Here is a 23,936-nt window from a genome sequence, read left to right as displayed (position 1 = left end):
GGTAGATACCACAATGCACTTCACATAGCCTTTTGTGAATGCACAAACAACCGGTACCGATTCACGTGAGATCTTTGGTTAATTCCTTTCACGGCGCAATGCGACTCTCCATGAGAGTCATCGGGAGTCTAGTAGCCTCTTCCCTGGCGCATGTCCCAGCAGCAACAGCCTTGGAGTAACACGACGTTCGCGCCTCCGTGAGTGATGCAAGACTTGATCGTTGACAGAGCCTGGATGGAGGTGGACTTGTATTTCCTGCTTTTATTTTTATCTTTCCAGATCGGCATTGAACGCCCTGCTCTGAAAAAGAGACGTGGTCACGCAGCTTCGGACCACGTCTGGTCCGGGAGAAAAACCCAATCAACCCCGAACGCCAATTACCGCCAAATGCAGTCCCTCAAGCGCGGTTGTGTGGACACAAACCCTCCCCATTGCCTCCACTGCCTAAGCATAGCTTCGTTGCTTCTGCTCCTGTTTTCTCACACTCTCTGTCCTGCTTGCACCCGGACCTGTTTCTCGTCCTCCAGCGACGGTCATAGCGGAAATCCGACAGAAACCCTATGCAGCTTCCTCCCAGGACCGGCGGATGACCCGCGCGAACATCTCCACGTTGACATCCTCGCGGATCTCGGCCTTCTTGGCCTCGTTGTCTGCATTCTTGGGCACCACTACCTTGTCTCCGTCCACCTTCCAGCCGCAGGTCTCAACCACGAACTTCTCAACAGCCTCCTTGCCCTCCAGTCCAAGCCAATCACCCAGCACGGGAACGGTCTGCACCTCCCTAAAGGCTTCCGACACGAGTTGTGCGATGCGCACCCGGATGGTTTCCTCGAAGCCGTCGATGTCGGTGGTCAGGTCGGCATAGAGATCGTCGGAGTCCAGAGTAGCCCAGAACCGGGCGAATGAAGCGCCCTCAAGATGAGCGTTGAGGGCACGGAGCTTTGAGACGGCCTCAGCAAGCTCGGAGCCGCTGGCGAGGGAGGAGGGTGAAAGGAGGTGGAGAGCAAGGTCGAACTGCGGGGAGGGGAAGGTAGTCATGGCCTTGACGAGGATGTTGGTGATGACCTCGTCCTTGATGCGGTCGGGGTTGAGCTGGTAGCTATTCGTCGAGGACGAGAGAAGTCAAGTCAGCAACGTGCGCTAGCTTCGCAGTCAAAGATGTGACAGCGATAGGCAGTAATGAACAAGAGAATTTGTGTGTGTCAGATAGAGCTAATATTTCCACTTCAAGCGCCAGAGGCATCAGGTAATAGGAAACGTGGTTGAGTTCGATCATCCTGATACACGACACCATCCAAGCGACGCGATGGGCGACAAGGAGGCTGGGAACATGGGCAGAAAGAGGACTTAGGTAGGCTTACAGCTTCAGGAGGACCCTGTTTGCGTTGCCATCGCAGTACCTCTGCTCGCATTGCTGCTGGAGGTATGCCTCGAGAGGGCCGACTGCCTCTGGGTTGTATCGCTCGAGGCCATTTATTATCTGGTGTATCTCGGCTGGGCGCTCTTGTGGATCTTCGTTGTTGGACATGGTGGGCAACGTTTAGGTGTTGATGCCCTGTATGATGTGATGTTGGGTATCGCCCAGGAACAAGGCCAGGGGACAGGAGAAGAGGAGAGAAGGAGAAGAAGCAAAGGAGAAAAGACAAGTCAGGCGCTTAGTCTCTGAGGGGTGGATGTCGCCAGGCCAAGTCGGTTTGTCCTTCTTTGATGAGTTCGACTGCTCGATAGTGGGGCACCTTCCCGCAGAAACTTTGCCTGGTCGCACTTTCCAAGGCCTTTGTGAGCCTGTTAGCTTGAGGGGTACTAGCGCCACGGAGGACGGCCAAAATTTGATGCCGAACTGGCCAATCGACACTCTCTATGGCTCTGAGCAGGGTTCAGGGGTACGCAGGTACTTGGTGACATCAACCACTTGAGACGATTACTGAACGATGCATCTGCTTATTCTAGCCAAAAAGAAATGAAACCAATTCACCGAGACACCTAAAGATGAAGTGACCAGAGTCTTGTGAATGATGCCGCAGACTTGCGCCTCGCAAAGTAGCCCGCAAACGGGCCTCACCACCTGAGCGCAGCCATGTCGAGCCCGGCAAAGAAGCGCAAGCTGAACAACGATGTCAAGCAGCCCTCCAAGGGCCTCGAATATTTCTTCGCCAGGCAGAAGCAGAATGCCGGCGCGGCGGTTCCAAACCTGGGAGGCGGTGAGGTGACGCCACCAGGAGTTGAATCTGCGAGGAGTACCTCTCCTCATGAGCTTACAGACGAGGAGCTAGCTAGAAAGTTGCAGGCTGAGTGGGATCGAGAGGACGTTCAGGGTGGGCAGTCGGATGAAGCCAAACATGCTTCTGAGAAGGAGCAAGCTACGCCGTTCGAGTCTCCATGCCCAGCATCCGAGAGGACTGGGTTGTTGGAGACACAGAAAGGAGAACCTGCCAACCCCTTCGGGCTCAAGGGGAACAGCACTTTGTCCCTCCAGTCGATGGCCGACGCGGAGGAGACAGCTTCGGCTTCCATCCCCTTGGACGAGAGCCCCTTGACCTTTGATCCGTCCAAGTACATCCCGGAATTAAAGAAGGCCTGGGCGGCAGAAGGCAGCAATGCCTCGTATGCTTTGCTCACACGGTGCTTCGTGATCGTGGGGGGTACCACCAAAAGAATCGCGACTGTGGATGCGCTGGTCAACTGTGTCCGGCTTCTGATCGAGGCTGACCCTTCCAGCTTGCTTCCGGCAGTGTGGCTAGCCACCAATTCCATCTCACCCCCATACATCTCGCTTGAGCTTGGTCTCGGCGGCTCGGCAATTTCCAAGGCGCTGAAGCAGGTCTGTGGTCTGGATGGGCGGGCATTGAAGACCATCTACGACAAGTACGGCGACCCGGGCGATGTAGCTTTCGAAGCAAAGAAGAAGCAGAGCTTCACGTTGCGGAAGCCAAAGCCACTGACCATCAAGGGCGTCTATCAGTCCTTGGTTAAGATTGCCAATAGCTCTGGGCAGGGCAGTGTCGAACAGAAGCAGCGGATTGTCGATCGCCTGCTGCAGGATGCTCGAGGTGGCGAGGAGAGCAGATATATTGTCCGGACCTTGTGCCAGCACCTCAGGATCGGTGCGGTCAAGACGACGATGCTCATTGCTCTCGCGCGAGCTTTCTTACTCTCTCGCCCACCAGATGCTGACTTTCCTCTTCAAGATCGAAACGGACTGGCGGCCAGGAAGAAGGAGGAGGTGGCAGAGATCTACGCCAAGGCGGAAGAGCTGGTCAAGGCGTGTTTTGCCAGGAGACCGAACTATAACGATCTTGTGCCAGTGCTGCTCGAGATTGGAATCTCAGACGAGCTGTTGATACGCTGTGGTCTCACCCTACACGTCCCGCTACGGCCCATGCTCGGAAGCATCACTAGAGACCTTGCCGAAATGCTTACCAAGCTAGACGGCCGAGAGTTCGCCTGCGAGTTCAAGTATGATGGTCAGCGTGCGCAGATACACTGTGATGAGAACGGAAAGGTGACCATCTTCTCTCGGCACCTAGAAGTCATGACAGACAAGTATCCCGACCTGGTCGCCCTGATGCCCAAGATTCGAGGGGAGGGCGTAGACAGCTTCATCATGGAAGGCGAAGTCGTGGCTATCAACAGGGAGACCGGAGAGCTGAAGACGTTCCAGACGCTTTCCAACCGAGCCAGAAAGGATGTGCAGATCGGCAGTGTGACCATCGACGTCTGCATGTTCGCATTCGACCTGATGTATCTCAACGGACAACCGCTGCTGGACAGACCTTTCCGCGAGCGTCGCAACCTGCTGCGGTCCCTGTTTGTCGAGGTGCCGCACAACTTTACCTGGGTCAAGAGCCTGGATGCTACTTCGCAAGACCCCGAGACGATACAGGAATTCTTCAAGTCAGCCACAGAGATCAAGTGCGAGGGCATCATGGTCAAGATTCTAGATCACCTTCCCGAGCTTGCCTACACAGGTAACAGCGGCGCTGGCGGGACCTCTGGGGAAGTTGAGAAACCCCAGTCCACGGCCAAGGGCCAAAAAACCAAGAAGGCCAAGGGCGGCGGCACCGACCTCGAGGTTGATGATAAGGAAAAGAAAAAGGGACGACGGAAACCTCTCCTTGCGACATATGAGCCAGACAAGCGCCTCGACTCCTGGCTCAAAGTCAAAAAGGACTACGGCACAACCTTTGACACGCTTGATCTTATTCCCGTAGCGGGTTGGCACGGACAAGGGCGCAAGAACAAGTGGTGGTCACCTATCCTCCTTGCCTGCCGCAACGACGAGACGGCCAGTCTCGAGGTTGTGACCAAGTGCATCTCAGGCTTCACAGATGCCTTCTACAAGGCCAATCGGGCGCACTATGACGACGGCGAGGAGGGGGCTGGGGAGCCCAAGAACACAAGTAAAACACAGCCAGGCTTCATCGAGTACAGTGGCCCCCAGCCAGATGTGTGGTTCGAGCCGCAGGAGGTGTGGGAGATGGCGTTTGCGGATATCACGCTCAGCCCCACATACACAGCGGCCATCGGCCTGGTGAGCGAGGATAGGGGGCTCAGCTTGCGGTTCCCGAGGTTCCTGCGGAAACGAGAGGATAAGAGCATCGAAGAGGCGAGCACGAGCGACTTTTTAGCAGGGTTGTATCGGAAGCAGGAGGCAAAGGGCCCCACCACTGGTTCTGCATCAAAGGAAGATGAAGGGGAGGTGGAGGTTGAGGATGATTGAGATAGGGATGCTGTAATTGACTTTGCAATAGATGTGGCATGCGCCTGGCTCTTTTCGAGACAGCCAGCTCTCTAATCTCTCTCCAAGCACGTCAAATATCTATCCCAACTTCAGCACGTATTTTCTTCAATCCTTCCAGGCCTTGTACACGATTGTGGCACCATAAGTCTCGCCCTTCTTCAGCACCATCTGGCTCTTCCACTCGGGCTCGTTGATGGCGTTGACCCACCGACTCGGCTCGACACAGAACCCCGCCCTCGACCCGCGTGCCGGGACACCACCCACGGCTGGGATGTCGATGTACTTGCCCGTGTAGAACTGGAAGGCGGGCTCGGTGCTGTAGACCTCGAGGTGGATCTTGCTCTCGGGGTGGTACGCAGCCACCAGCTTGTTGAGGGGCTGGCCGCGTGTGTCCAGCGGCACCGAGCCGGGGTCTGCATTCACGATGAAGCAGTCGTCGACATCTGGTTCTGTGGCGCCGAGCGTAAAGGGATTGTCGTGGCCGCCCTGGAATTTCGGGAACGGTGCTGGACCAGAGGTTGGGATGCCGCCAGAGTCGAGAGGGAGGTGGGAGTTGGTGAGGATGCGGATCTCGGTGCCCTCGATCGTTGGGCCACCGGTGAGATTAAAGTAACTGAGCATGTCATCATCCTAACTGTCAGTCTCTATGCCTTTCCTACCACCGCACCTGAAAGGGAAAAGGGCATGGGGGGGAGGGCTGAGCACAACTAATGACAGGGGGGAAAACATCTCTCTACAACGTACGAGTGATTTGTCATATTAATGGCAGTCTCGTCTGCGCCGCCGACGAGCTGCGCCTCATACTCCATGCCCAGCACGGTGACTTCTTTGCCGCCCTCGTCCGTCTTGCCAGCCGTATACACGACGCTCGCCTCCACAGTGCCAGGGAACCCCTCATCGCCGTCCTCGCTGGTCAGGCTGAACCTGACGCTCTCGCCTCCCTCCTTCAGTGTGGCGGCGCCCACGCTCTTCTTGGCGCCTACGGGCTCCGGGCCCTGCCAGATCCGCTTCCCCCAGCCCTTGGGGCCTCCATGTAGGTTGTTGGGTCCATTGTTGGCGGCGAGCTTGTAGGACTGCCCGTTGAGGGACTGGATGGTAGCGCCGGAGATGCGGTTGGCCACACGACCGATGGTGGCGCCGAAGTGTGCGGTGTTGTGGGACTCATAGTCGGCCTGGGAGGAGAAGCCTTGCACGATGTTGGTGCCTGCGATGGGGAGGGTTTGCAGGATCGCGCCCAGGGGTAGAAAGGTGATCTCGTCAGTGGTAGACATGGTGGGAGGAATATCTCAAGTAGAAGGCACAAAGCAGAAGTAGTTGTCCACCAAAGGAGCAGCGCGAGTAGGGACAGAGGACGGAGAGGAAACGTTCAAGAGGATGAGAGCTGTATTTAAGTATGATCCCATGCCAGCCTCGGTCCCACAATACTAACGGCGACCTTCGCAAAGTAGCAAAATTATCGTGATTGGAGCGCAAAGAGCGACAAAACCGCAAACAATGGAGACGGACGGTGACGCCAGAATTCAGGCTATTTACGCTGCTCCGTTCTAGTTCTGGATATGGTGCTGGGTGTGCTTGGGTGGCAGTAGCTGTGTGGGACTGTGTTATTTCCTTATTTCCTCCGCCAAAAGTGGCTTCATGGCGGGGGTTTGTCTTTACTACTGAAGGTGGGATGTTTGCTGCGGGGTAGAGCTATGGAGGGGTGGGGTGATCCTTGCTCAGCCAAGCTTACCCCTGACAGCATGGCCCAAACACCTCTAGCACAGTGCAGGAGATGAGACTTTCCTTCAGAAGCAAAGAAGTACAGTGATGATTTTCTGTTTATTCAGGTCCTCACAATTCATACTATAGAATGCAAAATTGTGCGAAAGTATTTGCTGTCCCTTGTCTTCTTATACATTCCGCAATTTCTATGTATTTCTCATTGATTTCTATCTATGCTCTGATGCTGCTGGTCGCCCTCAAAACTGTGTCATATCATCCATACTTCCGTTGTACTACACCAAAGCCTTTATTATGCAGACCTGCACTAAGATTATGTTGTTCAGAAAGGCTCTACGGAATAGAGATGCTGAGCTAAGTAAGCATCATAACGTAGTGCCAAACTACAAGGCTGTGTCATTCAAAACTATATCAACTTGATTCCATATTCATTTATTGATTACCTGCAGAGATCTGCCTTATAGTTAATAGGGAGTATCCTCACCCACCCATGCCTCCCATATACATTAACCAGAAAAACTCATGTGACACCACTCCCCAATAGATGCTAACAATCCATTGATATGCCAGAACAATCAGACAAAGTATACATGACCAAAGAAGGGCGTCATATGGAAGTTGGTCTCATTGGGAGGATTCCAGGCACCATAATACTGGGTGGGGAAGAGCTCGGCCGAGGTGACGGTGCGGAAAAAGTTCATTCGCCAGCGCGTGCCCTTGGCCTTGCCCGTGTCAACATTGAAGAAACCCAGGGGGATCTGCACGTGGGAGTACCACAGGTCCTCAGACCTGACGATAGTGGTGTTGGCGGAAAGCTGATCCGCTACGAGCGAGGTGATGTAGGCGCCCGTGAAGGCTGCACCGGTGGCGCGGACCTTGGATGGATTATAGATCCATGCGGAGAACGTGACGTTGTTGGGGGCCACTTCGAACTCGAGATAGGTCTGGGGGTCATTCACTCCCCTGTACTGTATGTCATAGTGGGTGGCGTCAGCGGCTTGAGAATCCATCGCTGCTCGGAGGGGGGAAGGAGGAGGGAGGCAACATGACTGTGCCCCATCTCGAAATTAGAGAGAGCGAGACAGAACTCACGATGAATGCCTCCATCACCTCGTAGTCATAGATGTCCCCATTGGTGGGGACACTATTGTTGTCTAAGTGATTATGGTAAGTAGCCTTGATCAGTCGACGTTTGCTGACGGGCGGGGTTGTTCTACTATTATGCTAGGAGCTGAACACATACAGTAAAAGTACTCCTCCTGGAGAGCAGTGAAGGTGATGCGGATGAAGCTGTCGTCATAGCAAAGAGAAGCTTTCGTCTCGGGAAAGGCGGCGGTGTCATTGTTGGGAACGGATGTGTTGTAAGCGACTGTGCCAACAGCAGGGCATTCAGGCACGTCCAGAGAGGGGACGTCGAGACCGCGTGCCATCTTTTGGGATAGGGCAGAGGCAGCTACCGCTGCGGCCAGGTTCAAGACGACAAAGACATGCATTGTGGACGAAAGCGTTAAAATGATGAAGGATAATATGATTTGACCAAGTTGCGCGTCCTATCTTTCTCTCTACTCGAATGGAATTGTTGCCGTGCAAAAACCAAGTCAGAACGGGCGAGCCGGAAGCTGATGGGGTCATCGGCAATGATATACAACTTGAATCCGACAGCAAAAGCCCGTTACTACCTTGTCTTAGATTCTTCACCGCATCCTGTGATTTACATTGAACGTGGAAGGATCACTTGGCATGGTTCTAGTGTGCTTATTGTGCCCTCTTTGGTATGAAGCCATGCAGGTGGTCGCTAGGCTGCGACGTTACGAGCCAGCGATGCACATTCCCAGATCTTGTTTGACTTATAGTGTGGCAGTCTTTATGATTCGTTCGCTTAGTTTTTGATTGTCAACTGCTCCCTTCTATGCTTCATTCTGTTGTCTTTTCCCTTTTCTTTCCGTCTCGGGTCCGGTCGAGACCCTTTCCGGTCTTGTCGAGAGAAAAATTCATGAGGCAGACACTAATTAGCTGGTCTTAGAACAGTAGATGTTCTACAAAGGTTTGTTAACGAAAGAACCAGGAGACTATATTATTATTGATTGCCAGATTTCCAACATCATTATTTGTAGTGATAATTTTTGTTTTTTTCGCTCGAAGAGCGCGAAGATAACAGCGCTGCAACAAGTACAAGATTGCCTGTGGGCGTAATCAGCACGCCTGACTCAATAGTGCAAGCTCCTTGATACAAACGGAGACCAATAGAAGAATTCAACACTACCGCAGCAGACTAGCATTGTCTCACACTGCATTATAATGGCGGACTCGCGTCTTATCTCCGATGCCCTGTATGGATTGTGTAGTCTAAAATGTGGACGTGATTCTAAAAGGTGCATGTAAACGTCGATTAATTATATTAATACTAGCATAAAGTAAGGAGCCAGGTCAAGGCGGTGGTGAACCACAGTTCATCATCACAGCGACGGCAACGGCAGCGCAGCGGGTGTGGATCCAACGCAAGACAAGTCGCGTTGCAGAGCCTTTGTCTGGGCAGCTTGCGTCACTCCAGGTTCTGCCAACCAGAGTCAAGAAAGCAAACGCACTAGAGTCAAGACCCGGTCTCTCCGAGGATCGAGAAGTCTAAGGAAAATCAACATACTGATTTACACGGCTGAAGAAAAGCTTCGCTGTGTCTCTCAATGGAGAAATAGGCCTTGGCACTCGCAATCATGTACCCTGCCAAATCAATCAGTCAATGTTATAGTTCTTAGTTTATGAAATACTCGATACGTTGGGTTTCATCAACATCGGGAACACTTTTACACGTGCACCTCAAGCCCGGATAAATGTCTCGTATCCCTAAATGAAGATATCTAACCAGTCGTTAGTAGTGTGTCCGGTTCGTTGACCCGACGCAATCATTTCCCAGTTGTAAACCAAGAAAGAAAGAGACAAATGAAATTTTCGCGCGGCTAACAACAAGAAGTTGCGTGTCTACTTAAATGTCGGTCCCTGAAAGGATGACGTCGAGAGATAACGGCCCGGGGGCTATGCATAACCCCGAGTAAAGAAAGTATGACGTCGACAAATTGAGAGGACCCCCTAAATTACCTAGTCATGCACCCCAGATGATGCTAACAACCTGGGAAAAAAGAGCCGCAAAAATTTGCTTATGATATCTGCTATGCGTCGTCCTCCTCCTTCCTCGACCAAGGCGGCGCCAGCGGTTTGTAGCGTCTGCCTTTGACAGGAACCAGGTGCAGTGCCGTTATGGGGAGACCCTGTCGTGCCTGACCCTGCCAGAATGGCACCTGGGAACGGATCAACCGGCCTCTTTTCGGCTTAGAATTGATGTGATGTCATTGCTCAGCGAAGGGCCGAATATTTCGTTGATCCGAGGGCCCATATGGATCACGAATAAAGAAGGAAAGGGAAGGGAAAAACTCTAGCTCTTGTTTGAAGTCCAATACGTACTCCACATATTTTCCACAATATCCCCGCGAGAAAACCCCGTGGAGGACATGTGGTCTATGTGAGAATCTTGGTCCACGAACTCCACACACTCCGTATTAACAATCATCGATCGCCCCCACCCAAAGAGAAAGCGTGTATTTTCTTTGTCCAGTACAAATAGTCTCGACAGAACCTAACAGAGAGGATTCGAACCTGCCAAACTGCCTTTGACCCTCTAACTGCCATCGACGAGGAGCATATCATCGTTTCTTCTTCGGGTCTGTGTGTATGCCGTCGTCACAATGTTGAGTCTCAACAGCAAAGTCAACTTTGACTATGCGAACCCCAATTCTGAGGTGAGCACCGATGCTCGTAAAGAGCTTGCTCACCTCGACTACTCTCCCCTCCCCAGGATCACTGGGCGGTCCTTCTGCATGGGCGTTTTGGTGTCGATGGGCGGGTTCATCTTTGGGTATGTGCCGTATTCCTTATTCGCGTGTTACCATGACGATTTTGCGTTCAGCGAACTAATCCAATCATTGGCACAGATACGACACTGGTCAGATCTCAGGTTTCCAAGAAATGCCCGACTTCCAAAAGAGATTCGCAGAAATGCAGCCAGATGGGTCCTATGCCTTCAGCAACGTCAGGTCGGGTCTGATTGTCGGCCTCTTGTCGATAGGCACCCTTGTGGGCGCTCTTGTGGCGGCACCTCTCGCCGACTGGATCGGCCGCCGTCCATCTATCTCCATTTGGAGTGCCATCGTCGCCGTCGGCTTCGTCATCCAGGTCGCGGCCTCGACCTCATGGCAGCAGTTCATGGTTGGCCGCCTGGTGGCCGGCTTCGGCGTGGGTGCTCTGAGCCTGCTTGTCCCAATGTTCCAGGCAGAGTGTAGTCCACCATGGATCCGTGGTGCTCTAGTGTGTACATACCAGCTTTTCATCACGCTTGGGATTTTCCTTGCTGCATGTTTCAACTACGGCACCTACACACATCAGATGGACAACTCTGGTTCCTGGCGCATTGTTATCAGCATCGGCTGGATCTGGACTCTCATCCTTGGCGCCGGCGTCTGGTTCTTCAAAGAGACGCCGCGCTTTGTGTACAGGAAAGGCGGTGTGGAACAGGCCAAGCAGACGTTGATGCGTGTATACGGAGCTCCAGAGAACCACTTTGCCATCTTCACCCAGATGGAGGAGCTGGAGAGCAAGTGGCGTATCGAAATGCGGACACAGAAGCAAGGGCCCGTCAGAGAGATGGCGAATATGTTCAAGGCACCGCGCATGACCTACAGAATTTTGCTGGGAATCATGCTGCAGATGTTCCAGCAGCTGACTGGAGCAAATTACTTCTTTTATTATGGAACGGTATGTATATTCCTTTCCAGGCGCTGCCCCCCGCCCCCCCTTCCGGTCCCCGGGGGGACAAATTTCCGATATAATAATAATAACCTTACTAATAATCTCTTGCAGACCATCTTTAGCTCGGTCTCCATCAGCTCCTTCATCACGCAGATGATCCTGAATGGCATCAACTTCGGCGTCACCTTCATTGGCTTGTACCTCGTGGAGCATTATGGCCGCCGCAGGTCCCTAATCGCGGGCAGCATCTGGATGTTTATCTGCTTCATGATCTTCGCCTCCGTAGGCCATTTCGCCCTCGACGTGAACACACCGTCCAACACACCCGAGGCTGGAATCGCCCTCATCGTTATGGCCGCCCTGTTCATCCTTGGCTATGCCACGACCTGGGGCCCAATGGTCTGGACGCTCATCGCAGAGATCTACCCATCCAAGTACCGTGCCAAGGGCATGGCCATCGCCACCGCCAGCAACTGGACCTGGAACTTTCTCATCGCCTTCTTCACGCCGTTCATTACCGCAGACATTGACTTCGCCCTGGGCTATGTCTTTGCCGCATGTAACCTGATAGGCGGTGTGCTGGTCTACCTGTTTGTGATCGAGGGACAGGGCAGGACACTGGAGGAGATCGATACCATGTACCTGGAGCACGTCAATCCTCGCACGTCGGCCAAGTGGACACCGCCTCCTGCTGAGGAGATGGCAAGGATCCGGGCCGAGGCTGGCACGGATGTGCCGACAACATCTTCGAGTACTCCTAGCGGTGAGAAGGATGTAGGTGCAGGTGCGCTGAGCAAAGACAACCGTGACATCACACAGGCACAGCACACAGAGGCTGTGTAATAGGAAGTAGCGTGTATGGAATATGAGTGACAAATCAAACATCTGGAGAGTCAACGTTATCGAGCCTCAATCCGCCACCTAGGCATTAAATCCAATATTAATCTGGACATATTCAAGTTCGGTCCGGCTGTGTGTTCTTGTCAAACATGACGTGGAGTCTGCGTTTCATCGGAGTCGAGGCTGTTGCATCTTGATGCCAGTGTAGTCAACTGTCTTTCGAATCCGCTCCAGGATGTTGTAGATGTTAGTGAAATCCATAGTATTCGGTTATGGGTCCATTAATATGTTGAAGGGAAATCTTTTCATGTGGTCCAGCCTGCTTCGTTCCTAGAATCTTTGGTCGCGCAGCCAAAAGTAGAAACTTTCACACATTTGAACGCGAGGGACAGAATTTGGCTCGCGAAAAGCCTTGAAATTCGCCATGCCAGGAATAATAACATTCTTCCCGTATGCTGTTCAACCCTTGCCAGCAAAGAATCCTGTAGGGGTGGGGAGCAAGCTGGGTGAGGGCCGGATATCGGGGAGATAATGAAAGAGGAAGTTAGAGACAGAGAGAGCGACCCATCGAAAGACACAGAGAGAGAGAGTGTGTGTGGATTTCTTGTAAACAGCAATACCACCTCTCTGCGTACATGCAAGACTGAACTCAGCCCTAAACATTGGTACGGTAAAGAAGGTTGAATGTAATATGTGCGCACAACAAGATTAAATAAACCACGAGAGGGCATGCGATAACGAGGTGGTCTAAATGGCAACCCGTGAGGCAGTGTCCTGGATCACGGAGCTTGCAGGCGCCGTGTAAGTGCCGGCACCGATGATCGACACGGCCATTTGGTAAAAAACGGCTGTGGCTGACAAGCAAGGACGAGGTATGATAACACTCGCCAAGGCATTCTGAGAAGCAATGATGGTTATTCTCAGGCATTTATAGATGGAAAGAGGAAGCTTTTAGTGTTTCTGAGGAACTATTAAACTTGAAATCTCGCGTTAACCTTGGCATTGTCTGGAACTTGAGCAAAGCATCAGAGGGAGAGGCAATGTGTGTGTGTGTGTGTAATGTGTGTGTGTGTGTGTGACAAAGTGGGTTTCAACTTTCTGGCGTCCACACGTAGTGGTATTTCGGTATGCGAGGGTCCAGCCACAAGACGCCAACAACCCATCTACATCAGCGCACACACGCTGCAGCTGCATGACCAGCATGCTTAAAAATATGGAGTCAAGATACGACAATGCATGGAGAAGAGAAGCCAAGTCTGGTACAAAAGGTACTGTGGTGTGTACGCGTGAGTCGTCACCCACGCCGCAAGTCGGCATTTTTACACCTCAAGTTCCGACGTATGGGGCAGGTGATTATGGTCTATCCAATAGCCTGTCAGCCTGCTGCCCAGGGGCCCTCTTGCAATGCAACACCCTTGCTGCAGGAGTGATTTCATCTTTCTTCAATTCCGTCTCTTCGCCGCCAGATCTGACCTGGCTCGAACCAATCGTAAAGACCTCTTGGCCAATGGAGAGGGGAACTATGACGATGTACTGCGACAGATATCAAAGTCTCCGGCAATGCTACGCCCCAAGGAGAGATGGACCCGGGGTAGGAGGCTGCAGGTTTCTGCGTGGTAACGGAGACGACCCTGAGAGCGTCAGATGTCAGCGCTTTGACAAGAGTGCCGACTGGGAACCCGCAGGTCGAAAGTGTAGAGCGCGTAGGAGCGCACAATGATACAGTATCAAACTAGGCTCTACTGAGCATACTGTCCTTGCGCAGCCCTTGTGGCTTGCGTGGATGCGCAGGTTTATAAAGCAGAATCTCCGTTGCACTGCCCGTCAATCACAAGTCGAGAACGACCAACACCCCCATGCTTGCAAACACCGGTAGATCGGAGGTATATACGTGCAGATTCGTCCGTGTCTTGTTAGGTCTAAGCTCATCCTTCTCCCTTTACCATTCTTCCTCACTTTCTGGTCGCAAACCTGGGGCTCCCTGGATTCATAACCTTTTTAACTTCATCATCCACCTCGATCGACTCCTTTCCTGCGTTCTGACCAACATCTACAACCCCTCACGCTTCCCAAGTGCTTCCATCTGCAAGGCCACGGGTGTGCGTTCCTCATCCGGCCAATCGGCCGCCCTATCCTCCGACTGTTTCATCAATAGATCGAGAGCGATAAGAACACAAAAGAGTCACAGTTAAAAAAGGGGGAAAAACAGGCTATTCTTAGGCGCAAGGCTTTCTCCTCTTTGCTCTGAGGGACATCGTGCCTCAACTTGAATACTTGACGGGTTGACACCAGCGGGAAGGGCAAAAACAACACGGAATTTTGCAAAACGGCGCCCTCAGCCATGGCTTCAACGTTGCAGGATCTCTTATCCCGGGGACTGTTCAGTCATAAGAGCAGCAGTTCATCGAGCTCGTCATCAAATCACACATGCTCGCTACCAAACCCCCTCCTAGAAAGTAAGTCTTTGACCCCCCCCCCGGGGGGGCCAAAGAAAACAGCTTCCCACGGGTGCGCATCGTCAGAGATCGCGCCTTTGTCATCGTCCAAGTCGCCACAGCGTGAAGGGTCTGGTATAATGCTAATACAGTACTCTAAACAGCGCCGACCGACCCTATTGCCGGAGGTTTTACGTGGCACCAGCTGGGGACGATCATCTCTGCCGCTGCAGCCGGCTTCTCGATTCTTTCGATCCTCATCTTGATGTTCCGCCATGCAACGCATCTCTCAAAACCCAATGAGCAGCTCAAAATCCTGCGCATCTGCCTCCTTATACCCATCAATGCTTTGCTCAACCTGATCGGCCAGCTCATTCCGGCTGCTTACTTCTACATCACCGTCTGGGCCGACATGATGCAATCGATGGCCCTGGCCAACTTTTTTCTGCTGCTGCTGGAATTCATCAGCCCGCACGAGAACCAGCGGGATTTCTTCTTCAGCGGCCTGCAGGTGCCATCTAAAAGAGGCAAGGCTCCGAAAAATGGTCTGAAATGGTACAAGAGGAAATGGTTCTGTGTGTTTCAGTATCCAGTGGTTCAGCTCCTGGTCACGATCGCGACAGATGTCACCAACTCTCCAAAGATCAACATTTATTGTGCGAATAGCAACAAGCCGTATTTTGGACACTTATGGGTGAGTCTTGGACCCCCTCCCCCCCCCTCAAAACCCAACAGTCAAAAGCAGAAGAGACGGAAAAGACAGTATTGTCGTTGAGGTCTGGTTGTTACCGCTTGCCTATCAGACAATCTGGAGAATTGATATGGGGTAACTGGTTGACGGCGGCAATTTGTGTATTTGAAGATCGAGAAACTGACTGCAGCTGAAAACATACTAGCTCAACTTGGTACACATCTTGTCCCTTATCACAGCCGTCATATCATGCCTCAGGTTCTACAAGCTTCTTAAGGCCGAGTTATCTGGCCACAAGCCGCTGTCCAAACTGTTTGCGTTCAAGTTGATGGTTGGCTTGAATTTCCTCATGAACGTGAGTCTACCTTGAAAAGAAAAAGAAGAAAAAGAGATGAACAAAAGTCTGGGACGGGATTATGTGTGCTGACAGAGGTTTCAGATCATCTTCTGGGTCCTGAATGATATCAACCCGTCACCTCTGTCGCCGACCAACACCATGAGCGAAGCCGACGCTGTCGCAGGCATCCCTGCCATCGTCAACTGCTGCCTCATGGTTCCGTTCTCCATTTTCTTCCACTACGCCTACGACGTTGGCCCATACATCATCGGTCGGCATCACGTGGAAGCTGGGCGGGGCGACTCTCGATATCTGCACTACCAGGGCGGCTTCCTGGGCATCCGTGCCTTTACGGGCATGCTCAACCCAAGCGAGCTGCTGGGCGCCATCGCATTCGCGTTCAAGATGGGGCGCGGATCGAACAGCAGCAGTAGCATGAATGGCAACTCGAGGGGCTTCGACACGGTGACGAGCTCCGAGAGCCGTGACCGTGGATATTCGCATGAGATGGGCAGACGGGATCAGAGGCGGATGAACAAGTACGGGCGTGGTGATCACTCTGGTAGATATGACCACCGAAGATAGGTTATGATGGAGAAAATGAGTGGGGATACTGGGAATCCCCAGCAAAGGAGACTGTATTGACATACAGTAATTATTATTAGTCATTTCACGTATCAAGGCGCGCCGTGGATGGCATCAAAAAGCACCAACTCCTTGAGTTCCAAAGACAAAAGAGATAGAGTGGGAAAGACCGAAGCTAGGATGTGGAGAAAACCCATCAAACAATGACAAAAATAAAACAAAACAAAAATAGGAACTGAAAAAGGGATGCCGACACAAAGTACGTAGATTGAGCCTTCGAGTTTCGTCTCATAGTTGGTTACCAAATTCTGTTAGATCGCAAGAGGACGCCGACGGCTCAATCAATGATTCAAACGCGGCAGGGAATCCTGTCAGGATTTCCAATTGCGTAAGTACTGAGCCTCTCGAAACCTTACCGTACATTAGATATTATTAGAAAATACACACACTCCCTTATCGTCGTCCCAACGGAAAGTTGGGCTTGAGAACGAATAGTGCAAGCACATTGCTTCTCATAGGAATGTGGGCGGTCGTTGGCACCCAACAACTGTCTTCTATCGCCATTGCATCATCCTATGCATCTTGTTCATTTGCTCAACATGTCATATGTTAGTATTGTGTTGGATGAATTGTACCATAATATGATCTCAAGCACTGACTCGACAGCCCGATCAGCAGGTCAGGGCGGTGGGCACGTGAATGCTGGACCATCGACTCGGGTAATAGGCCGTGGCTGCAACCAAAGATCAACAGCAGATGTGCCGGTCCTCTTTTCTCCACGGAGATCACTGCGGATTATCAGGCGGCACGAGCCGAGGATAAGGGCTCATCAGGTCCAGGCACGCCAGGCAGCGTGGCAGCCTGCCTGGAACCAGAACCAGAACCCACCCACCCCAAAGGCAAATCATGTTGATGTAGGGCCGATCAAAGGGCCCCACTTTCGCGTCTGAAGATCAGGCGTCCATAACAGCCTAAACCCTGCTGCTTACACCGTCCGGGGGGGGGGGGTTCTTTGGGAGAAGAGGAGGAGTGATTGAGGGAAGAAGTCGACAAGGGGGAGTTCGTGGCCTGTGGAGGCCGTGATTTAATTCTTTGGGTCGCACACGGGCTTATTTCCGTCGCACCATTTCGAATCAAGAAGGCATATGCAAAGCTGTGCTGCACCACCTCGCTCGTGTGAGTAAGTAAAGGCAAAGCCCGTGAGAAGGGCCGTTTTTTTTGTCATTTACTTTGTCTTCTAATTTACCATGTGGACAAGAAACGACGACGACGTGTTGTTCAATCCACCAGTCACGTTTCTAAACGCAGTTTTTCCTGACCCTCTGGCGGCGGCAGCAACCACCAAACAAGTCAGTTTTTTTCCGGCTGATGTAGTATTACCCCTGGCTGTCACACGCCATTGGACAAGGCACAAGAAACCATGAGCCTGTCGTCGGCCAGACCCAAGGGTCCCTGGCGCATGCTCTTAGATCTCCAGGCATCCCAGGGCACCGGATGAGTTGCCTTCGTCTACAGCCTAACACTTGACATGTTCGATTCAACCCGTCATTGGCGCGCGAGCCCTGCAGGTACAGCTGATGACTACCGGACTGATGCCAACTCTGGTCCTCCACGCGACCCACTTCAAACCAAATGCCACCAAACACCCCCCCCCCCCTTTTTGCCCCAGAGATCCTATATCCTTTGACAGTCGTCCCTTGGGCTTCAGGTGTCTGCGCTGCTGCCCCTTGCAAATTTCCCCCAAGAAGCTACAATCGGGCCTTTCCCCAGGCGCGAACGCATCTGTTCTTGAGTTAAGTATGGCTCGAACTATCATGTGCCGGCTCTCCCATCCGGGTATTTCTTCCGTCTGGTGTCTTTTTCTTTTAGAAATGAGAAGGGTTTAAAGGACCCTCAGTCCCAAAAATGTGGCTCGCCGGCGCCGGCTGCTCGGTAAGAGGTTTTGGCATCGCAACTAGGCGACGACGATGATTAAGGGGGGTTACACCACCAGAGTTGCGCGCCTATAGCTCGAGGATGGCATCCCAAGGCACCGAAAGACCATCCATGTTTGTTTGCCTCCACTTCCTCCGCCTCCTCCTTCTCCTCTTCCTCCTCGTAGTCGTCCTCTTGCCCCCCCACCCCCCTCTGCCCAAATTTGATACCTCTGGCAGTAGGCAACAAAGAAAAAAACCGGGTGGCCACGTCGGAATAATTTGCCTCTTTGCCATGTCTCGATCTCGCCGCCCAGGCTAGAATCCTCGGCTTCCTCCTATCTTGTCCAACAGCCGAGGAAACCGCCCCCTTCCTCTCCCAGGGCTGCAAGGCCAGATGGGTTCGTCCAATGATCTCTCGATCCTCTTGTTTCAAAAATGACACTTGCATATGATTCGGCATGCATCACGCACCTAGACCACGGCGAAGCCCCACGTGTATCCGCCCCCACAGCTTCCCCCTTCGGTCGACAAGGTAGACCATTTTGAGACAAAAGAAAGAGAGAGAGAAGGGATACCCATGGCTAGCACAAGAAAACAGGACCAAATTCAAGATCTATAAAACGTCGCGATGCCCTCTTCTCCAGTGCTCCATATCTTCCCTTGACTCTCCACGGCTCTTCCAAGTCCTCATCCAAGGCATTTCCTGCCACTTACACTCCTTGAGTCCTCCAAGTGCTCTCCATTCCTTCTTGTGTGTTCGCTTCCAGGTCGAACCGCGACAGTCCTTCCCTCTTTTGATATTATTCTTGGTTGTAGATACAATAGAGAGCAAGGCTCTTGTACACAGTCATTATTGTGCTGGCCTTCACTACAGCAACTCCATCATCGTCAATATTGTATATCGCTTCTTCTTCTTCTTCCTCTTTGGAAGTATTGTTACATCTACACAACCATGAGCCCCTCGATTAGGAACACCCTTGCGGCTTTGTCCCTTGTAGGGACCCTGCGCACCGTCGTAGCACAATACGACGCCCCAACCTACTCCGGCTACACTCTTCTCTGGACTGCCGACTTCTCTGGGGACGCCGGCACGTCGCCCTCCACCTCCAACTGGAACATCATCACGGGCTACCTGGGCGTTAACGACGAGCTGGAGGTGTACAGCTCCTCCAACGAGAACCTTCAGCTCTCAGGCGGCAGCACCCTCCAGATTGTCCCGTGGGAATCAGACGGGTCGTGGACTTCGGGCCGGATCGAGTCCGTCGACTCGTGGACGCCCGCCTCGGGTGTCATCACGCGTGTCGAGGCCGAGATCGACTTTGGCACCAATGCCGAGTCCACCAAGCAGGGCTACTGGCCCGCCTTCTGGATGCTGCCTGAGAGCTTCCGCACGGGAGCAGAGACGTGGCCCGACTGCGGCGAGCTCGACATCCTCGAGATGATCGACGGTGTTCTGACGGGCTACGGCACGGCGCACTGCGGTGATGAGTGCAACGATGACGACGACGACGAGGGCCTCCAGAGCAGCATCGACGTCGGCAATGACGACTGGCACACCTGGCGCCTTGAGTGGGACCGTACCAGCGGCAACTGGGAGACCGAGACAATCTCCTGGTCCATGGACGGCACAGTCTTCCAGACCCTCACTGGCGGCAGCTTTGACGAGAGTGTGTGGGACAACCTGGCACACCAGCCGTACTACATCATCCTCAACATGGCTGTTGGTGGATCTTGGGTGAGTTTTATCCATTATGGTCTTCTATCATGTTTCACGCTATGCCGTCCACCATACTAATACTTGTTTGTCTCTTCCTTTTTAGCCTGGTGACCCAAACTCTGCGACCGTTGATGGATACGGAGCCATGATGGAAGTAGGCTACGTCGCTGTCTACCAGACATAAGTCAGGGGTTCGAGGAATCCCGGAACCTTCCTGTTGGCTGGTATCAATATTAGCCACGAACCCAGAGACAATCTGGCTTTCTTCATATTCTTCTCTTCTTCGAAGTCTCTCGCTCTACATATTTATCAAATACCCCAATCTTCGCTTCTTCAAGATCTGTCGAACGACATGATTCGGGTCTGCCTATCATGTATATATAACTGGGTGGACTCGATATTTTATTTTATTTTGTTTTCGGAAGGTTGGTAGCGGCCAGTCCTCCTTAACCAGAACCCTGCAAGGTCTGCAGGTTGTACATACAAATTCAAAGACTTTTGAATCCTTGTCTATGCTTGACCTATTGACGTCTGTGACTGTTGAATTACAAGAGTGAAGCCATCCACATCTTGGCTGGCTTGCAATCACGAAGATGCAACACGAAGTCGGCCTAGTACATATGATCACGATTCTGGAATGAATAGGCTATGTTGCCATCATTATGAATGGAGGGCCAAAACAACTGCGAGCTAGCCTGTTGCGGGCTCACACGAAATGCACGGGTGATTGTCGCTCAAAAAGTTCGCTTTCGAGTCTTGACGGCCATTGTCAAGACAAATAAAGAATGACCGCACGGCATATAATCTCTGAGCTAATTATCGGCCTTTTCATGGACTTTGTTTGCAGTAATCTCTCGAATCTCAAGAAACAATTTGTCTTTGACGAAACTCTACCCGCTGTACGAACATTCACTCTCCGTGGTCTCGCGCACAGTAAGATCAGTGCATTCGTCAAGCAATGGCCTCAATTTCCCAAGACGAGCCCCCACGAGCCTCATTACAAGACAAGCATGATGACCAGCAACGTGAAAACATAACTACAGCACATGCATCTGCTGGCCGCGACTTTACCCAAACAGACCTGAAGGCCTTGCAGGGACTGGGAGGTTGGACACCCTTGAATACATCGACGCCCTTCTCCTATGTTCCATCTTGGACACACCCGCTATGGCGCGAGGATGTCGAGATCGCCTTCGATGGGACGTGGTATAAAGTGCGACAAAAACTAGGAGATCCTGCAGCGTCTATGAGGCCAGCCCTACGCCCTGAAGACGAGGCTCGGCATCCTACCGAATACGCGCGGCGATTCGGTGTCCACACGGACAGGCAGAGAGACAATTGGGGCCATTCCAGAATGACACCTACAGATCCATCATTTCAGCCATCCGTACAGAGTTTTGAGGGCGATGAGTATGACAGGAGCTTGCAGAATATTGTATTTGACTACGACACGGCCGAGCTAGCTAAGATAGGGGCCTTGAACCCGAGACTCGACATTGCCTGGCCCCCAGATTTGGACGATCCTGTTGACACACTTTTCGACCCTATGAGGTGGACCCAGATGTCGATGCCGGGGTGGAAAGACTGGTCTGGCCTTTGGGATGTACGTTATGGTCCCAGCCTCGACGGTGTGGGGGGAGTATACAACTACCAGACAAATGAGAAGGTCCGCGAGGCTCTCCGCCCAGCGTTACAGTTGGTGTCGAAAATTATGAGATCGGGCCATCCATACTGGCAGGCCATGACGAGCCTCCACCACCTTCGGCCTGTCGACAATGCGAAAGACGGTCGTACGAGTGAAGAGCGATCCAGGCAAGGAGGCGTCCCTTACACCTCTGTGTGGATACATGTCGATGGTACCGACGCAAGAATGCCCACCCCATACCCAGAAATGCAAAGACTCAACGACCTTGGTTTCGACTCGAGGCTAGCCAGAAACGCATGCATGTCCCTCTTGTATAGATTCCTACAATTCAGTATATACCTCGGCGAAAACAACAGCGGAATGGTTCGAGTGTATCAGGACCAAAATGTGTGGGCGCCCCGGCTTTGCATCAGTGCAACGCTCATCTGGCCGCTACTTGTCCCCAAGAACCTGTCAGACAGTGAAAGGGCATCTCATACTTTTGCAATTGCATCAACGATCTTGCACGAGCTGGCTCACGCATGTGCTCACGCGCATCGATGTCTGATGACTCGAACCCTCATCTTGAAAAAGACGCCAATAGGGGCAGCTCTTGGAGAGGAGATACTCAACAGCCTGCTCAGGCTTGGTAACCAAGTATTTGGTCCGATGTTGAAAGATTCCCAAGGATTTCAAACACGGCCTAGTCGAAATGACTTCTTTGCAGAGGACGCAGCGCAAGGGGAGGAAGGGCTGAACTTTGAGAAATACCTCTGGGGGAACCGTATTATCAGGTTACCGAGAGGAGGATCCAGTGCATTCATGTTGATGCCTATCATCGCAACATCCGACTGGCCAGTCGCCCACCCACAACCGTACCAACAAGGGAAAACAAAAGCAGACCAACGTGACACTGCATATATGCGCTGGCTTGTCGAGCCTCGTGTCCAGAGCTGGAACGAGATCACAGCTGTGCCCGTGGCATGGTATGCTCGACTCTTCCAAAAGACGTGGTGGCAGTCTAACTACCGGAAGTACGGCCACCAAGGACTATTACTGGCCTGCAATGATGGGCAGGCCTTGTCAGACCAGCGAGCAAGATCTGTGCCACTTTTCCCCATCGAGAATGATCCTGACGATATGGTCGCTGTGCTGGGTTCGGAGGCATACACTTGGCTCCGTGACACCATGGCACGACAACTTGCGGACAAAGGACTTCGAGTGCTCAGAAGCTACATCACGGCTATGATGTGTTTGGTGGCTGAGTCGGCTATACTTGCGACGAGACTCGCAAATGAAGAGGCGGGATGGGCGCACAAGTGCCGGGAGATGCAGAGGCTGGCTCTGAGAGTTGCCAGATGCTATACCGCCATGGTCAACGCCATTCACGGAGATATGGCGACACCTAGTACTACAGCATCCTTTACAGTCGAAAATGCCAAGGAGCGGATCCGCGCCTTGCAGAACAGCGTGCGGCCAGCCTTGCAGAATATGATGCAGCTCCGCAGAGTGATCGACCAAGAGATCGCTTACCAACAGAACATTCTAAACATGTATCTGCTGCAGGGACAAAATTTCCGAAAGGCATTCAGGTCATACATAGTTGCTCTGCGAAAGAGAATGACAATTACACGGGATCTTTTAAATGGCCAACGCATCAGCGTCTCCCTGGCAGATCTGGGCGATGATGCATACAAAGTCGGCGGAGGCTGGCAGGAGATTTTTGAACAAAAGTTAGAAACAGACCTAGCATGCGGCACAAATGGCATGATTCCTAAGGATCTGGCGACGGAATCTCATCTGCTTCTAGAGATGCTGAATGAGGTCAGGACTTTGCACACTGGGTTTCAACTGCAGGTGGATATGCTGGAAGAGAACAACAACCTGGCACAGAGCATTGGTCCAGATGGCTCTGTCGACCTGTCACTCTATGGGCAATCCAGGCTGCGATCGGTGACGCGTGCAAGGCGCACCGGTTTTCTTCGGGCGTACAGGACTGCAGCAATGAGAGAGATGAGACGACTGGCGGATGGCCCTATGAAGAGATTAGTTCGAGAGGCCGTGGGTATTTTGTCTTCGTATATGGACATAAGGCAGATCGAAGGAGATCTCCGTGTCCTGAGGTCCGAGACAGAGCGAAGGAACGACTTGATGAGGGACGTCTATGTGATGCTCACGAATGAAAGGCAGTTCATGGCGGACAGACAAGTAGCGAGGGACGCAGGCCAACAAAGAGTAACTGAAGATCCAACTGTGCAGGATCTGAGAGTGCAGGTGTTGCAGAAGGCTGGGGGGCATACTGGTGACCGGGCCTATCTTGCGAGTATCTGGACGAATGCCACCATACAAAAGTTTCTTGATGGCATGGATCAAGAGCCCCTGCTATGACAAAGTGTTGCATGCAAGGGCACGCTTCAAGAGGAAAGTTCAATATATAAAGTAAGGAATCATTGGTGTTAGGAGAAATATTTGGTTGTTCCTCCCCACAAGTTTCCGCAATTTTGCAACAATAGTAATCTCAACAAGTCTGTAGC

General features: G+C 52.3%; 7 protein-coding genes across 7 annotated transcripts; 5 read left to right on the top strand and 2 right to left on the bottom strand.

The window, feature by feature from the left end:
• Positions 1-232: 232 nt before the first annotated feature.
• On the bottom strand, positions 233-1,575 carry M406DRAFT_347152 (ARM repeat-containing protein). Its single transcript, XM_040922260.1, has 2 exons — positions 1,362-1,575; positions 233-1,099 (listed from the first exon to the last, which is right to left on the bottom strand). Exons 1-2 carry the CDS (start codon positions 1,526-1,528, stop codon positions 559-561), a joined length of 708 nt encoding a protein of 235 aa, XP_040774416.1. The 5' UTR covers positions 1,529-1,575; the 3' UTR covers positions 233-558.
• A 502-nt stretch (positions 1,576-2,077) lies between these two features.
• On the top strand, positions 2,078-5,167 carry M406DRAFT_347151 (ATP-dependent DNA ligase; the record flags this gene model as incomplete). The annotated part of the gene is made up of 1 exon (XM_040922259.1): positions 2,078-5,167. The coding sequence occupies one exon, from the start codon at positions 2,078-2,080 to the stop codon at positions 4,718-4,720; it is 2,643 nt and encodes an 880-aa protein (XP_040774415.1). The 3' UTR covers positions 4,721-5,167.
• A 1,711-nt stretch (positions 5,168-6,878) lies between these two features.
• On the bottom strand, positions 6,879-7,932 carry M406DRAFT_279552 (uncharacterized protein). The gene is made up of 3 exons (XM_040918384.1): positions 7,704-7,932; positions 7,553-7,614; positions 6,879-7,428 (listed from the first exon to the last, which is right to left on the bottom strand). Exons 1-3 carry the CDS (start codon positions 7,888-7,890, stop codon positions 7,036-7,038), a joined length of 642 nt encoding a protein of 213 aa, XP_040774414.1. The 5' UTR covers positions 7,891-7,932; the 3' UTR covers positions 6,879-7,035.
• A 2,211-nt stretch (positions 7,933-10,143) lies between these two features.
• M406DRAFT_99684 (uncharacterized protein) lies at positions 10,144-12,100 on the top strand (the record flags this gene model as incomplete). Its single annotated transcript, XM_040926464.1, has 4 exons — positions 10,144-10,367; positions 10,444-11,263; positions 11,369-12,020; positions 12,057-12,100. Exons 1-4 carry the CDS (start codon positions 10,198-10,200, stop codon positions 12,098-12,100), a joined length of 1,686 nt encoding a protein of 561 aa, XP_040774413.1. The 5' UTR covers positions 10,144-10,197.
• A 2,739-nt stretch (positions 12,101-14,839) lies between these two features.
• On the top strand, positions 14,840-16,353 carry M406DRAFT_357098 (uncharacterized protein). Its single transcript, XM_040923589.1, has 3 exons — positions 14,840-15,226; positions 15,429-15,578; positions 15,663-16,353. The coding sequence occupies exons 1-3, from the start codon at positions 14,945-14,947 to the stop codon at positions 16,143-16,145; spliced, it is 915 nt and encodes a 304-aa protein (XP_040774412.1). The 5' UTR covers positions 14,840-14,944; the 3' UTR covers positions 16,146-16,353.
• A 2,399-nt stretch (positions 16,354-18,752) lies between these two features.
• M406DRAFT_84314 (family 16 glycoside hydrolase) lies at positions 18,753-20,289 on the top strand. The gene is made up of 2 exons (XM_040926046.1): positions 18,753-19,796; positions 19,882-20,289. The coding sequence occupies exons 1-2, from the start codon at positions 19,014-19,016 to the stop codon at positions 19,960-19,962; spliced, it is 864 nt and encodes a 287-aa protein (XP_040774411.1). The 5' UTR covers positions 18,753-19,013; the 3' UTR covers positions 19,963-20,289.
• Positions 20,290-20,563: 274 nt separating this feature from the next.
• On the top strand, positions 20,564-23,790 carry M406DRAFT_74062 (uncharacterized protein; the record flags this gene model as incomplete). The annotated part of the gene is made up of 2 exons (XM_040925691.1): positions 20,564-20,711; positions 20,822-23,790. The coding sequence occupies 2 exons, from the start codon at positions 20,564-20,566 to the stop codon at positions 23,788-23,790; spliced, it is 3,117 nt and encodes a 1,038-aa protein (XP_040774410.1).
• Between the last annotated feature and the right edge of the window lie 146 nt (positions 23,791-23,936).

This window comes from Cryphonectria parasitica (assembly GCF_011745365.1).
Source record: "Cryphonectria parasitica EP155 unplaced genomic scaffold M406scaffold_6, whole genome shotgun sequence".
Classification (NCBI taxonomy): Eukaryota; Fungi; Ascomycota; class Sordariomycetes; order Diaporthales; family Cryphonectriaceae; genus Cryphonectria; species Cryphonectria parasitica.
Note: the sequence above shows the minus strand (reverse complement) of the source record. Positions and strands in the feature narration are given on the sequence as shown.